We start from the raw sequence: 15,425 nt of genomic DNA, 5'->3' as shown, positions 1-15,425 counted from the left end.
AACATATCCTGGGTCTGAATATTCAAATTGAATTTCATCTGCCCCCCCCCCCCCCCCCCTTTCATCAAACCGGTCTGGCCCTGAACAGTTAGGGAGGAACAGAAACTCCAAAGCGCTCCCTGCTTAACCTCTGACCTCAACTTGTGTAAGAAAAAAAATCAAAGTCAGACATGCGATCAAAAGTAAATGGACCTACTTTAAATATGCATTCTTCTATCAAGTAGTCTATAAAACCTGCCATATTCCACTTTTGTCCCCCTTCGCTGAATACATGTGCATGTATCAGCCAAACAAGGCATCACCGGCCGGATAGGCACCCCTCCTCAAATGCCTTCATCCCACACCCCAGTAGACTCCTCCCCTCTGCGGGCAGCAGGTTGTCAGTGAGGGGGTCCAGCTGGTGGGAGACTAGAGATGCCAAACAACGTGTCAGAGATAAGACAAGCCGGCCAAGGTATGTACAACGACCACTCTCGGAGGGTTGTTGATGAGTGTGAGGCTTTGGCGAGTCTCTTACGTATGCGATAAGACGATATATTGTACATTGTTACATGGCCAAGCGTCGTCTTGGCTGATGAAATAGCATTGTTGGACACATTACAAGTATACTTTTAGAAAAAGGTTGCAGGCTTGCATGCTTATTGGGACCTTATGTGTATTAACGCACTGTAGACTGCACCATTTCCGCTATGGAGGGCTGAATATAAATAACTCCAAGGAATGTTAATTACCGATGTCATGTGTTCATAGGATTATGCAGAATCTAATCTATTGAAAAGGAGCCATAACAGTTTTGTTATTCTCATTGTGGAAATTCCAGACAAGAGAGTATACTACGCTGCAACTTTGATATCTTCACTTAATTCTTGCTAATGTTAACAATAATACACTAATAATATAAGAATGGAAAAATGCCAATTGCATGAAAACTAAAATATTCAGGGAAAAATGATGGCAGATTTGAAATGAGCAACCAAAAAGTGTATAGAATTAGTTTCAAAATAAAACTCATGTTTGAATGAAAATCATTAAGTACTTGGTTAATGTAAATTTACCTCATTAAATGAGAGGAATGTGACTATTTTTGGTCATTAAAAATACCTAATTCCCATACAGACATACTTTTCACATATGTAAACATCATATTTTGGCCATGTACACCACAATAAAAAATATTACTTATTGATCATTATCGTGTTTTAGATGTTATTTTTTGTATAATTGTTTAGATACAAAACCAAATTATAATTGTTTGAAATTTGATAACAATAAATGAATAAACTTAAATAACAACAGAAATGTTGTTGGCTATTCATCCCAAGAACACTAAAATGATATATATTTTTTAATGAAATTGCTTGCCAATGACAATGATAGACATCAAAATCATTTAAACTAAATGAGTGCCCTGTAAATGGTTAAGATAACACTGAGCAACAGAACAAAACTGCAACCAACTCCTACCAAAATTCTCAAAAACTTTATTCAATTCTGTATATAAATTTAAAGCCAATTAAACATACCCCCCACGCCCCACCCCAAATACCACAACTATTTATCACCAGGTGGAAATAGAGGGTGACCGCAACTTCAGAAGAAATCTCTGCACGACATCTTGTTTCACAAGATTGAGCAAAAAAAAAAAAAAAATCAAGAGTAATAAATACACAGAAAGAGTATTCACCTTTCATGCCTTCTCACAAACATTCATATATACACACACCGTACCAAAGCAAAATGAGTACTTTCTCATGTTACTGCATATAAAACCCGGGTGGAAATAAAAAAAACTAAAATCTCAACTTGCTTCAATTTTGCACACAGCCACAGTTGTCGTTTTACAGTCGGTATAGGCAGGAAGTAACACTATCCAGATGTGTGGGGGGGAAATGGGTTTCCTCTAAGAAATACAGTAAATGTGCCACTAACGAGGACCAATTGGGATGGCAAATACCAGACTGGTACCAAACACGTAACCCTAACCTGAGTGGATCAAATATCACATTTACAGCACTGTTTACAAAGGTCAAAGGTCAATCTTTGATTGTGGGGCCGCAGAGAGTGGTCAAGTCGAAAGGAGGGAGGAGCCTGATCTGAGATGATTGGTCAGCTTTGACGGAGAGAAAAACAACAATAACAGATGTGCATTTATGCAGAAATGCGGTTTAAAAGAGCACGTTCAGGTCCTTCAGCCTTTAGCGCCATCTAAACAAACTGTTTATCTGGGTGCTGCGGCGCCCCATGGCTATTTCTGCTCGTCTGCTTACAAATGAACTCGTAGCGTTCTTGAGCTGAGCTGACACAGCCTTTACACACACACACACACACACATGCATGCAGACACACACACAGTGTGTCACAAGGGTCGCACGTGGAGCCGTGCTTTCTCCGCTAAAGAGACTTCCAAATAAAATAAAGGTGTCCTCAGGCTTGTGCCATGAGATTATTTTAGTCCGTAAAAAGCCCGACGACGGGTCGCAATTTACATCTATCGCCGTGACGCAGAGCGGGCGGGGAGGGGGTTTCGTTCAGTGCAAACATTTGGCGGACATCAGTCGTTGGGTTACAGGAAGACAATAAAACACCACTTTTGATGTTCCGAGTGCTGTTCAAATGTGGGGTTTTTGTTCCGAGTCGGGACTTTTGTTGAAATTGGACACGGGAGCCCGCTTTTTAACGACCCCAGAAGAACACGTGATTGCTTCTCACGGCACAAAAAGGACAAGCGAATCCAAAAAGGATGACGTCCTTCAGGAGGCGGCGGTCCATTCGGGAACTCCACACCTAATGTGTGCGTGCGTCTCTAATGTGTGGTACAGCGGGGGGGACGAGTTGGGGGTGAAGCGAGGATACTGTCTGTGGAGGGGGGGGCTGTGCGGCCTACTTTGATTGCCTTCAGAGCTCTGCCTCTGGTAAGGGTCGTGAGCGACGGCTTCCCCCAACGGCGGCGAGCCGTGGTGCGCCGGGGCGCTGAGCCGGGAGCCCCGCGGGCTGGAGCTGTAGGCGGGGTGCGGGTTGTAAGCCGGGTAGGGCTCCACGGGGGTCATGGCGGAGGGCAGCGGGCAGGCGTACGACCAGCCGCGATCGTCCAGTCTGCTCTCCGAGCCGGCAAACATGCACGCTTGACGCTGGCCGGCGTCCGAGCCGTAGGGGGCGTCCGCCGGGGCCAGGCTGGCCGGAGGGTGAGGGGGGAAGGGAACGGCGTGGTAGTAGGAGTCCCCCGGGCTGCGCGAGCTACCGGGGAAGGCTCTCTTGAACGGATGCTGGCAATTCCCAGTGGAGCAGTTCTCCTCGGCTGCACGGGATAAATGTTGTGACATTAAATCAGCACGGAGAAAGTTGCTGCTACTTTAAAAGCATTTTATTGCTCGACGGAGCACCAAAAGTGCACATAAAAGACAATTGCGTTGGTTTTGCAGTTTGACATTTACTGAGGCACAAAAATAAAGAGTGGCTGATTCATGTTGGTCAGATGATCTTAATGGACTGCACGCATTACGCCCTACTTAAGTACTACTTTGTCTCGTGGTAGAATTTAGACATAAACAATCTTTGCCATGTTTAGAATATTATTGCACATTGTTCTTACAGTGTTTGACCATTGAATAAAGAGATAAATTGATATCCTCGATAGAAAAGGCAATAAATTCTGTAACCAATGCCCTCTTTAGCAATGCTTGATTCATTTTGTTGCTTTACTTACAGACTAAAACGTGCTATTCGCATGTAGAATCCAAATATAATCTATATAAAACTGCATAGGAAGGTGGCCTTGATCTGATTGGACAACACGTGACGCGGTCCGTTCCGATCGTTTACCTCGACTCAGAATAAGGCGAATAAAATTGGAATGCAGCTGTGAATATCCAGCCCATGTGGTACAGAAAATGCAGTAATCTCTCCCCTTTTTTTTAGCTTTGCATAAAAACATCAAGTAGATCAGAGGGATAAATTTCCAATGACAGTTGGTGGAATAGCGGAATTCTGGGAAAAGTCACAGAATTCTACAATTTCAGAATAAATCTGATCGGGGCCCATTTACATTAAACACCATGTACAACTTTTCATTTTCCCCCTCACCTTTTCGGGTCTCCACAAACCGCCCCCCCCTAGCATCCTTAGCCCCTTACCTTTTCTCTTGGTGTTGTGGTAAAGTTGTGTTTGCTGGACATGCTGAGGATGAGCCAAGGCATAGTGAGCAGACGGAGACCCCAGCAACGTCCGGGGGCTGCCGCTTGGGCCATTATCGCAACTGTAGGGCGACGCGGCCGCTTCGGGCGAGCCCCTCAGAATGCGGACCTCCCCTCCGAAAGGACTACCCGCGGAGCACGTTCTCTGACGACCCGTGCTGCGTGGCACCACCGGGTAGTCTTTCCTGAAACATAAAGAACCCACCGGAATGGAATATTAGAAATGTGGCGTACAGGTACTTTTGGTGCATCTGCAAGCGCCCCCTCCATCTTTGGCTTTCAAGTCTACTTAAGCGCCCTCGCTCTTTTCAGCTCTGATCTCTCTTTGTAAACAAAGCCCTCTCGGTGAACTCTGTGGTATGTAGGGGACAGCGGGCCACATCTCGCTGACTGGCGCTGAGCTTGTGACACGCACAAGCAGACACATGCACGCACAAACACAGCCGGGGCCGCTGTGAGATAATTTGCCGTTCTAAAAATAAACATCCAGCGATGTGTCACTTTGGATATAGGCCCATCTCCGCAAACCAAAGCAGCACAATAACACAGAGGGTGGTGAAGTTGGGGACGGAGCGTTAAAACGCAATGCACAGCGGAAAACCCCCACGCCGTCTCGTTTCTGAAATAAGCTAGCTCATTGGCCCGGTGACACTCCGCCAACGAGCCGACACGGGTCGAGATCGGCGGCCGTTTTGGAGATAGAGTGGTTGATGAGCAGTGACTCGTAAGCAGCGACGTGCTATCATCGGTCAAACGCCAGCCTGTTCTTGTGTGTTAGCTCGCGTGATTAATGGTGGACGGGTTACGGGTCAAGCAAAACCTTCAGGTGACAGCAGCTCACGTCTATTTTGCCACTTGCTTCAACTCAACAAGCACACGCGCATGCCATATGTATGTCATCATACTATAGTGGGAAGCAGGAGGAGGCGTAGCCTGGCTCCACAAACAATGCATCCTTGCTAATCACAGGGAGAAAGACTCATTTTAATCCTAAAAATACAGTAAATTCAAACGTCAACAAGAGTGGTTCACAAACACTGTTTGACATCTGTCACTTGATTGTGACAATGTCATTTAGTTGTCATAAATATGGCAAAGCATATTCATTCATTCATTTTCTGTACTACAGCCAACTTTGGGCAGTAGACGGAAGAGACCCTATATTGGTCTCTTCCGTCTATGAGAAAACAACCTTTTGCACTCACTTTTACTATATTTAAATAAAAATAATTGAACTATCTTTTTCTAGAATATTTTTTGAACAAGCTATTTTAGCCCTGATAAGTGTGAATTATTCATCCATTCATTTTCTGGACTGCTTATCCACATGAGGGTGGGGAGGTGCTAGAGACTATCCCTACCAGCCACGGGACACTCTAAATTGAAAACTAGCCAATCGCAGGGCACAATGAAACGGACAACCACTCATGCTCACAACCACACCGGGTGGCAGTTTTTTTTTTCCCAGACGACCCAAATAAGTAATGACCTCTATGAAGGGTTAAATATCTGAAGAGTCAACTGTCCTATGTGTAGTGAACACTGTGCCTGAAAAGGTTGAAACAGAGAACATCTTGTATTGGAGCCACGAGGTTGTGGCGAGACCATAATAAATACTGTCATTTGCAATCAAATTCCTATCTCACATTGACCTACGGATAAGATGAAAAAGATCATGTATAATACCACCATAAGGTGAGACCGCTTTCGAACCAGTTATTGACATCACAAACGCAGAGACCTCACTTCATCCAAAGCTACTAAATTGGGTGATTTGTTTTGAGTGATTGACACGTGCAGAGCGTACTCACCCTTGCAGTTTGGCCATGCGGTGCAGTTCGTTGTCATCGCTGCCTCTGAAGCCTTTGGCAAAGGGGTTGTTCTCTATCTTCAGCTGAGTAATCTGAGGACAAAACAAAGGATCTCTTTTATAGAGCGGTGCTGACATTAAAGCCCAGCGCGTCCACAGGACCATACATGCACAAAGACGGAGAAGGCAAAGGCCCTTTTAAACCTTCTCCAATGGAAGTCGACGGTTTATTATGAGAGGGGGCCCCGTGGAAGTTAAAAGCAGCCCTACTGAAGCTCCTCTAAGGCCAACATTCCTCAGCCGTGGACCTTTTCTGACGAAGTGTTCTCGCCAGCTGACGCTGAATAAACTGTTTAGCCAAACAGTCGCCAGGTTTAAGCATTTTCGGGCCAAAGCTTTTAGAGGTCTAGTGCTTTGATGTTAGGTCTTCCAACTTTTCTCATGGAGGGGGAACCCTGTGTGTGTGCGTTTGGCTGCAAACACGCAGGCGAGCGATGCAGGTCTAGTAGCTGAGAACAGAGATAGCAGCTACATGGACTGAAGTCAATCACGCTTTATTATAAACAGGCATTTTTGCCCTCCTATGTCCTCAATAAATTAATGCTACTGCTTAAATATGAATTGTAGTTTCAATCATTATACATTACTGCATCACTTATTTTTCACTACACGAGTCATTCCAGAATTGGAAGACAGTTTACCTCCCATCACATGCAAAATACTAAGAAAAGAAGTTTCTGGGTAAATAGAATTGTTTTGAACTAAAAATAACACACACAAACAAACAACAACAACAACAACAAAAACCCATGAGATTTTTTTTTTAAAATGAATTGGACCATAACCAGTGTGTTTAATTTGTATTTGTATTTTAATTTTAAAAAAATTGCTTTAAGAGTCTCTTTTTCTATAAACCTATTGATATTATAAAATATAATTAGGACTTATTAACATCATAATAATAGATTCTTCAAGCATATTTTAATGACATAAAATAGTGATTTTCCCTATAAACATTTAAACTTTTGAAAAAAATGGATTTTAATTTTTCCTGACTTAGAAAAGTTTGTCCTGTTGGTGCCCAGTAACAGCTAGATAAACTTTCACTGAGAACATTTTAGTACAGATTAGAAAGTCTGTTACTGTGATTCCCACAGATTGCCCACAGTGCGGATGTAAAATTTCCAAAGTCAAAATGATTGGAATTGTACAGGACCATAACTCTTGGTTTATACATATAGTGCAAATAAAATATATTATGGCACATTTTTTTCTGCTCAATTGCCCTTTTCTATGTAAATCTGGACATGAGCAATTGCAAAGCGTACTGGATGAAATAATAACTTTAAATGAGTTGGTAATGCCGGTATAATTTGTTGTCAAATTTACGACTGGCTGGTGGTAATCACTTGAAACTCGTAGAGGGGCTTCGGGTGATCAAGTGAGTGTTTTGAGAGTTAATATGCTCGAGCCAAGATCAAGGAAAAGAAACAGGTCATTAGTGACACGGACACATGCACACACACATTTTTTCCCACAAGCATTTAACAAAGTAGAGTCATTACAAACAAGCAAAAATTATGCAGTGGCCTTTTTTGTTTGTTTTTGCAATCAAATAACAAAGTATATTTTTGTATGTAATTTTGTAAATCTTCGGGGAGGATGGCAAACACTTGAGTAGAGCACATTTTGGACCAAACTTTGTTTTAAGGTCGAATTTGGTCTAGAAGTGTAAAATTAGGGATTAGGAACCCTGTCGTTATGGTTTTAGTTTGAACAAAAGGATAGTGTATTATGTAAACAAATGTCCTCAGGGGACCCTAGAAATACAAATGTTTTTTTTTAGTGTTTAAGTTGAATTTGTTTGATTTGAACGCACATAAGGTGTCAATTTTTTTTAAAGATGAATATAGAAGAGGAGCACATCTGTCAAATATACTTTTCTATAATTTTGCTGTGGATTGACTAGAGTTGTATCTTGAGTGGAACTGACCTTATGGTTCTGGTAAGAGGTCACTGCAATGAAGGCGGTTTCAGAGAAGACATGAGTGCAAAAAGCCGTATTCTTCGAGCCGAAGCCGTTGTGCTCGTCCGCCTTGACGATGTGGACGCGGGGCTGGTATTTGTGCATGGAGTTCAAGATAATCTGTGCAGGGGGTGAGAATGAGAGGGTGAGTTTAGTTAACCAGTTGCATTGCCACAAGAAGTAGATGTGATTTGGATCAAAAAAGATAGGTTGGCAGAAGTTGTTTATTTTTATCCTATAATTATTGTTACAAATATCAAATTTATTTTTTGTTAATTTATTAAAAACTTTATTGACAAAAAATTGAGGCACTTTCTCATTCTACTGGATGAGAAAATGTCTCAATACTTTTGAACAAACTTACTTACAAAGGTACTTTTACGAGTTAGGAAAATGTGGATCAACAACAAAGTTTTTATAAGTTTAAAAAAGAAATGGGGGAAAAAAACAAGGCTTGGGTAGACGAAAAATGTATTGGATTGTGTCACAGATCTATAAAGCACTGACACTAAATATTTAATAAAAATATTTTTAAATCCTTGGCGTGAAAAGTTTAAGAACGATGTATGTTATCATAATTATCCTAGCAAAAACTGTTACCAACAAATGTGAAATTGTTTTTGTTTATTGGTAGTTCTTTGTGCACTATGTGGTGAAGCTTTAAATCTCATTATATTTGGTCATCCCTTCAATACTATTTTCCTGACTGTGGAGATCATGTGAAGCATTATTATTATTAATAGTTTTCACTTATATTACATTGACTTCTTATTTATGTATTGATTATTCCATGATTTGTTTATTCTTGTTATTTGTGCACTACATGGTTAAGCTTTAAACCTCATTATACATCTATACAAGTGAATTAATTATTTTTGGTTGATTTATTAACGTGCGTAGGGGTATTTTGTATTTAAAAAATATCTGTTTTTTTTTTTTTTTTTAAATCCGTGGTATTTCTGCACGGAATTTTGCCTTCTCGTGCCTTCATCCAGAGGGGCTTCATTTAATCGCAGTGACGTGTCCACTGCTGACATGTCTCAACTAATGGACTTGACGAGTCTTCGGGATCATGACTTGAGGGGGGCTACAGGGGTCTGTAACTGTGCATGGTTTTGTGTGGGTTTCAAACAATGCGGGTCGACCTGCTGTTAGTGCTGCTGGTTGACTAATTGGCGATCCAGCGGGACGCGAGGAAAGAGAAGGGAATGAACGGCGAGGGACAAAAGTAAATCAAAAAAATGGGGTGGATCTAGTTTATTTTAAAAATATATATGATATCGTCAACAGAGAAGAAAAAGTAAGTAAGTAAATCTCACGTGTCCAAACGGATCCAGGTGGTTGTTAGTGAGTTTGAGCTTCTGGAAGGACACCAGCTGGCGACTCCAGTGTGCCCCCGTGGCAGGAGAGTCCGGGTGGACATAAAGGCGGCCCGGCATCGCTGGTTCCGCCTTACCGGTCACCGACCTATTTACACACGGACACGCGTATAGACGTAAATATGGGTGTGGTGTTTTGGTGTATAGGCGCACCGCAGCCTGACATTGACATTCAGTGGGTCACAGTGGTTGGTCTGACCCGGTCGTTGTACGATTTTGCTCCACTGCGTGCTTTAATTACATTCACACGTCAATATTTGAAATTTTAAAAAGGCCATAACATCACTTTTCACTTTCAAATGATGGATCATTTTCTTCGACAAATAACAATAAAATTTGCCGTTTTTGCTCCACTGCATGCTTTAAATACATGCACACGTCAATATTTGATATTTTTTTTAAAAAGGACATTCTTTTTTATGGATCGTTTTTACGATAAATAATAATGAAATTGCCCATGCTTGTAAACAAATACGGGGTTAATGATTAATAACTGTAAACTCCCATTTACTTGAAAACATAATAATATACAATGATAAAATCCCCCAAAATCTAGCCAGAGATTTAATTCTGCGTTTTCTTGATGTGGCTTTTTCGCTTGACTGAGTGCACGCCATTGTTTGTATTCTTTTGCGTGCGTGTATATGTAAAAAGTGCATTTCCATTTACAACGACCAGATTCGGGATTCTATTTGGACGATGCACGCTTTATAATAAATACATGAATACATTTGGGAGTCCAGAGAGGCCAAACGGTGATGCATCAGTGGGACTCGGATTTCCCCCTCATCTGAATGGGGGGCTTTAATCCGTTCCGTGCCGTCTGTCCGCCCGGTGAACCCTTGGCAGAATGATTTAACCGGCGGGTAGATGGAGGAAATAGGCCAGATCGCCTGACTTTTAGGCAATAGAACACACTGATGGAGAAGAACACGATTTAAAAATAAATAAATTAATTAAAAACTTCAGGAACAAGGGTCAGTCACTACAGTGGATAACTATTAAAAAATGATATTCAACCTTTTATAGAGCAAGTAACTATATTTTCTCGACCTTTAACCCTTTATATTTCATAATTAAAAAAAACTGAAAATGTTTTTAAAAAGCCAAATGTATGAAAGTAAAGTGAATAAAAACTGAAATAACTTTACATAAACGCTCTAAAGGTAGCAGCTCCAATTCATTTAAAAACTGGGAATACTGGCCCCCTAGTCAAAATGAATTGGACGTCTAATGATGTCAATGGAAGACAATACATTATCTGAGTACCCTACAAGAGAAAAAAAACATAATTCGTGCTAAAAATGGTTTAAATACAGATATATCTCTCAGACTGTTGAGCCATCCAAAGGTTATTTAAACATTCCCATGAACTCATGAAGCAGTTCAGTAAATATTGTCATAAATTCATGAAGACAAAAACCCACCATTTGTTGTCTGCAAACTTATAGCGGTGGTCATCCCCGGGCACAATGTCCATTAGGAGAATGTATTTGGTTTTCGGGTTGAGACCTGTGACCTTCACTTTATAACTTGGAAACATCCTCCTATATTGAAAACATAATACTATTATTTCAGAGTCAAAGCACAAATAAGTCCCTCTTTTATTTAGTTTCCCTTTGCCCAACAATATGAATTCATCCTTGCCTTCCAGCTTTGGTGATAATCATTTCAGTTCCCACCTCATCGAATCTCGTCCAAAGCTCTCTGTCGTGAAGAAAAACTTTGATTCCTTCCAAGCCCTGCATAACATAATACACACAGAAATGGACACTTGTTATCAAATCCTATGGAGCCAGCCGTAAATTATTTCAATAATAAAGCAATACAAAATGTTTTCACACACCATCTGACTGCAATTTGTTTGTGGCGAAGCAGGTGATTTTAGATGATAGCTGCTGAGATTGTCCTGTTTATTCTCCTTTGGAGAATCCATGCAGTTAGAGTCCGGGCGCTCAGCAAGGCCGAACTGGTCGCCTCCGTTTGCCATGTCCCCCTATACACACACAAACACACACACACACACACACACACACACACACACACACACACACACACACACACACACACACACACACACACACACACACACACCATCATACCATCACACACATTCCATTAGTAAAACACAAAATCAGTCAAAATCAAGTTCTGGAAATATTTTTTTGGGGTGTCCATATGGGGCAGTGTATGTAACCAATTGTAATATGTAAACATTATATCCTTATATGTGTGATCATGACAGCAATCTAATATTTTTATAGACATAGCAACTAATCTTGAGTAACATTGAAACTATGTGCATTTGAGTTTAAGGTGATCTTTATGATTTAGCAGTTCATATGTGAAAGGTAGCATGCATTACATTGTTTCATTTAAAAATTAAGAAAAAAATCATGCATTTGACCTTATTAAACCTTTGCAAATTAAATTAATGCAAGACAGCCACTATTCCAAAATAGCATAGGCGAGTGAAATCGAATTGAAATTGTCTTTTGGTTGTTTAAAAAAAAATACCTCAAGCGGTCCAACGTGCAAAAATCCTGCACATCCTCTTGATCCTGGTTCTCTCCCTCAGGAAAAACTTCCTCAACTTCAATAAATGACTTGAAGCGCTCCACGTGTTTCTGCAAGATGTTGTAATAAATTCAAACGGCCAAAATACAGCATAATCCACGGCGTGTTGATCTGAAATCACATCAGTTCCGATTTGATTGTTTCGTTCGAGGCCAAATCAGATCATCGTCGCTGCAATTTGCAGACTTTTAGCGTGGTTCATCCCCCCCGGTTGCCCTCGCCGACTTGGTGCCAACACCGATCTACACCCAGCTCATCGCATCCTTCATCCCAAATACAGTTCTCATCTAGCCACGCCCTCTTTCCTCTCCCGTGTTGCTATTGGCTGAGAAATACATTGGGTCCTCCCTTTTGCCTCTTCTTCTTTCATTTTTATATATTTATTTTGAGCTACGACCATATTCTCCGTCGAGAACGATCGTATGGAGAAGCAGGTGTTCTTAATCCTAATCCCAATTGATGTGATAAACGATAAAGGTGGTAAATGAGAATAAAAATGAACAAAATAAAATAATATTCCCTAACAAAGGAAGCCCACGGGGGGTGCGTGACGTCATTGGCAAATAGAGACGTCACACAACAATCATGTTTAATCTCATCGTTGATTCACGAGGATCATCACACTGACCGGATTACAGGAGAACCTCATCACCGGGGGCAACCACCAAAGGGTCACCGGGAGGTTACACGTCCTTTTTTATCCTTTCTGTATCGAGATTGGAGACATTTACGCATCGTTGGCTATTGTGAGGCTGACTGGACCCAGGATGGACATGATATGATCTTATTATGGGGTCTTTTGTTGACATTAATGGGATCTATGGGTCATGTGACTTGAAATGTCGTTCAGTTTATCTAAATGTTGGATTCAATCCAAATAAATGATTCTGGGGGTATAGTTTTGAAAATATATTTTTTAAATGCCATCAAAAGTCAAGGAAAATATCTCAAACTCGCTTTATAAAGAGAGAAATAGGTTTAAATAGGGTGAATACTTGAGGTTTCAGTCAAAAAGCAACATAACTGTAATCCAAAATGATAACAATTTATAACTAATTCACAAAAAGTGACCAAACTCTTAAAAATATGAAAAGAATAGAAAAAATGTCAGTAAAGTAATTGAGACACACTGTTACACACAACATAAATTATTTCTCATACTTTTCTATTCGCTCGAATCACATGCAAAAATGAAACTCAAGTACTAATTGTATTCATAGATACTGAACATTTGAGGCAAACATAAATACATTTCCGTAATCAGTGTAAATTGTTTATCATAAATTCTTGGCAGACGTAAATAAGTGTAACTTTACTTCATGTACATGTTACAAAACTGTTTAAATTGGGGTAGGAGCTAATTTAAATGTTTTCAATTGGACTGTCCATTTTTATGAACTGTAATGTAAAAGTACATACTTGTATAAATGTGCTTGAAATTTACATATATGAATAATATGAATGACACACATCCTTGATACTTCATTTTTTGTATCCACAGGTTGTTAAGTCAATTTTCACTCATAACATCAAAATATAACTCTTTGCAGGTAGAAGACCCACCAGGAGTTATATCTTGATGTTATGAGTAAAAAAATGAACTAGTACTTTAAAATATTTCCTAAAAAAAAAATTACACTGGGGTAGTCTCCGATAGTAAATATCAAATGCCATTTGCACTCATTTAACTTAAGACGTAAATGGCAGCCAATGTATAAATGGCAGCCGATGTAACATACAAATTTAGCAATCTCAAAACTGCACGCAAATAATGGCCCAAGTCGAAATGGACTAAACTTGACTTGTCTCCTTTTAAATTTCTCATTGAATGCACGATTGGGTTCCACCGAGACTGTGCAGCTGCCTGGTCTGGCCCGGTCTGGCCTGCTCTGGCCTGGCCTGGCCTGCGGAGCAGATGAAAAGTGAGAGGAGAAGGTTTCAATAATACCTGAAATGAGGTGGCGCTGGCGACTGCACTGCTCATTATTATCGTCCCATCCGGGCTTCAGCTGACTGGCTCCTCTGTTCTCCGTCTGGAGGAAGTGGCGAAGGGGTCCCGGACCTCCTGCACTCAGCAGGTCCGTCTCACACACCTAGGGCTGGACCACAAAGAGTGTGTATGTATGTGTGTGTGTGGCATGGGAGGGTGAGGTCAAGCCAGTTCTCTGCAAACAATCACATCACACAGGGCCAAATACATTCCACAACCCCTCCCTGCCCGCTTGCATCCAGCCTGCGAGGTGGTCTCATGTGGGAAAAGCGCAGATTTCGGGGGGGTTGGCGGAGATCCAGACAAGGCGTGGGTCCAGTTGAAGGAAAACCTGGTCTACATTAATAGGACTTTATTGCTAGTGAGCATTTAGGAATTCCCACCCTGAAATGGTTTGTAAGAATGATCTGCCCTTCTTCGGAGTCGAAACACAAAAGATCCACGTTGGGGAGCCCCAAATTTTAGTAATCCATGATCACATTTATGATTTAAACAAAAAAAAATGGATTCTGTCAAACACCTTTGACATGTTTAATGTCCCCAAAAAGTTGAGTAAGATTTGCTTATTTTCATTTTTTTTTTAATTCTCGTCTTGATTGTTCTCGTCAATCTTTTTTGAAAAACACATAGAATAACCCTTCGCTTGGTGATTGTTTACTGTTAGATCAATGATTTCTGCAACAAATATTTCCCTATGACAAGGTGGGCATGTTAAGATTGAAAACATTTAAAGCCTGGGGCCTGAGTGTCAGTCTTCCCAGCTGAAATTAGTCGGACGTCTACAAAATCAATGTGTTTTCTATACAAATTACTTAAACAACTGGTTACAATACAAATTAATTGATGCGTAGAATACACAAATTGAAGCTTATACCTTCTTAAAGTTTACATCCAAGCTTCAATTTAGTATCACGTTTGCCTTTTTCTACGTATTTAAACTATGAAGCTTTCTGATTTCAGGTTGAAAATATATTGATTTGTTTCTAAGCACACATAATCAAAACAAAAAAATGGTTATTTTGTCACGATTTGATTGTTGGTTATTAAATGTGAAGATGACGTTTTCCATCCACAGTCTCGCGCTGCCCTCTTGTGGCCTTTTCATTTAAAAGCAAGGCCTCAACATGAAGTGAGAAAGTAAAAGAGAATAAGTGACAAAATGGAAACGAAATAGATCAACAGCAGCAGGACTCCATCCAACACTTTAGGTGGTTCATGCATTCTTTTGTGCAAGAAAGAGAACAACATAAATCCTGTCTAATTTCCCCAGGAGCATGCTGGGAGTAACATTTAAACATGGCTAAAAAGGCCCAGTAAGGGCAGAGTGATGCTGCTTATTCATGTGGGAACATTAACATTTGGGGATGCAGAGTGTCTGTCTGCCTTAAGAAAGGCTGTCACTCCAAGGCGTTAAAGTCAAGTGCCAAGTGACCTTTTACACTGCGCGAATGCA

At 40.7% G+C, this 15,425-nt stretch overlaps 1 protein-coding gene across 1 annotated transcript; it reads right to left on the bottom strand.

The window, feature by feature from the left end:
* Positions 1-1,634: 1,634 nt before the first annotated feature.
* LOC144180912 (T-box transcription factor TBX5-like) lies at positions 1,635-12,274 on the bottom strand. Its single transcript, XM_077709068.1, has 9 exons — positions 11,923-12,274; positions 11,252-11,401; positions 11,053-11,147; positions 10,833-10,952; positions 9,346-9,493; positions 7,994-8,146; positions 6,002-6,093; positions 4,131-4,375; positions 1,635-3,295 (listed from the first exon to the last, which is right to left on the bottom strand). Exons 2-9 carry the CDS (start codon positions 11,393-11,395, stop codon positions 2,751-2,753), a joined length of 1,542 nt encoding a protein of 513 aa, XP_077565194.1. The 5' UTR covers positions 11,396-11,401; positions 11,923-12,274; the 3' UTR covers positions 1,635-2,750.
* Positions 12,275-15,425: the final 3,151 nt, after the last annotated feature.

This window comes from Stigmatopora nigra, chromosome 22 (genome assembly GCF_051989575.1).
Source record: "Stigmatopora nigra isolate UIUO_SnigA chromosome 22, RoL_Snig_1.1, whole genome shotgun sequence".
NCBI lineage: Eukaryota > Metazoa > Chordata > Actinopteri > Syngnathiformes > Syngnathidae > Stigmatopora > Stigmatopora nigra.
The sequence above is the reverse complement of the archived record's forward strand: the minus strand, read 5'-3'. Positions and strand labels throughout refer to the sequence as shown.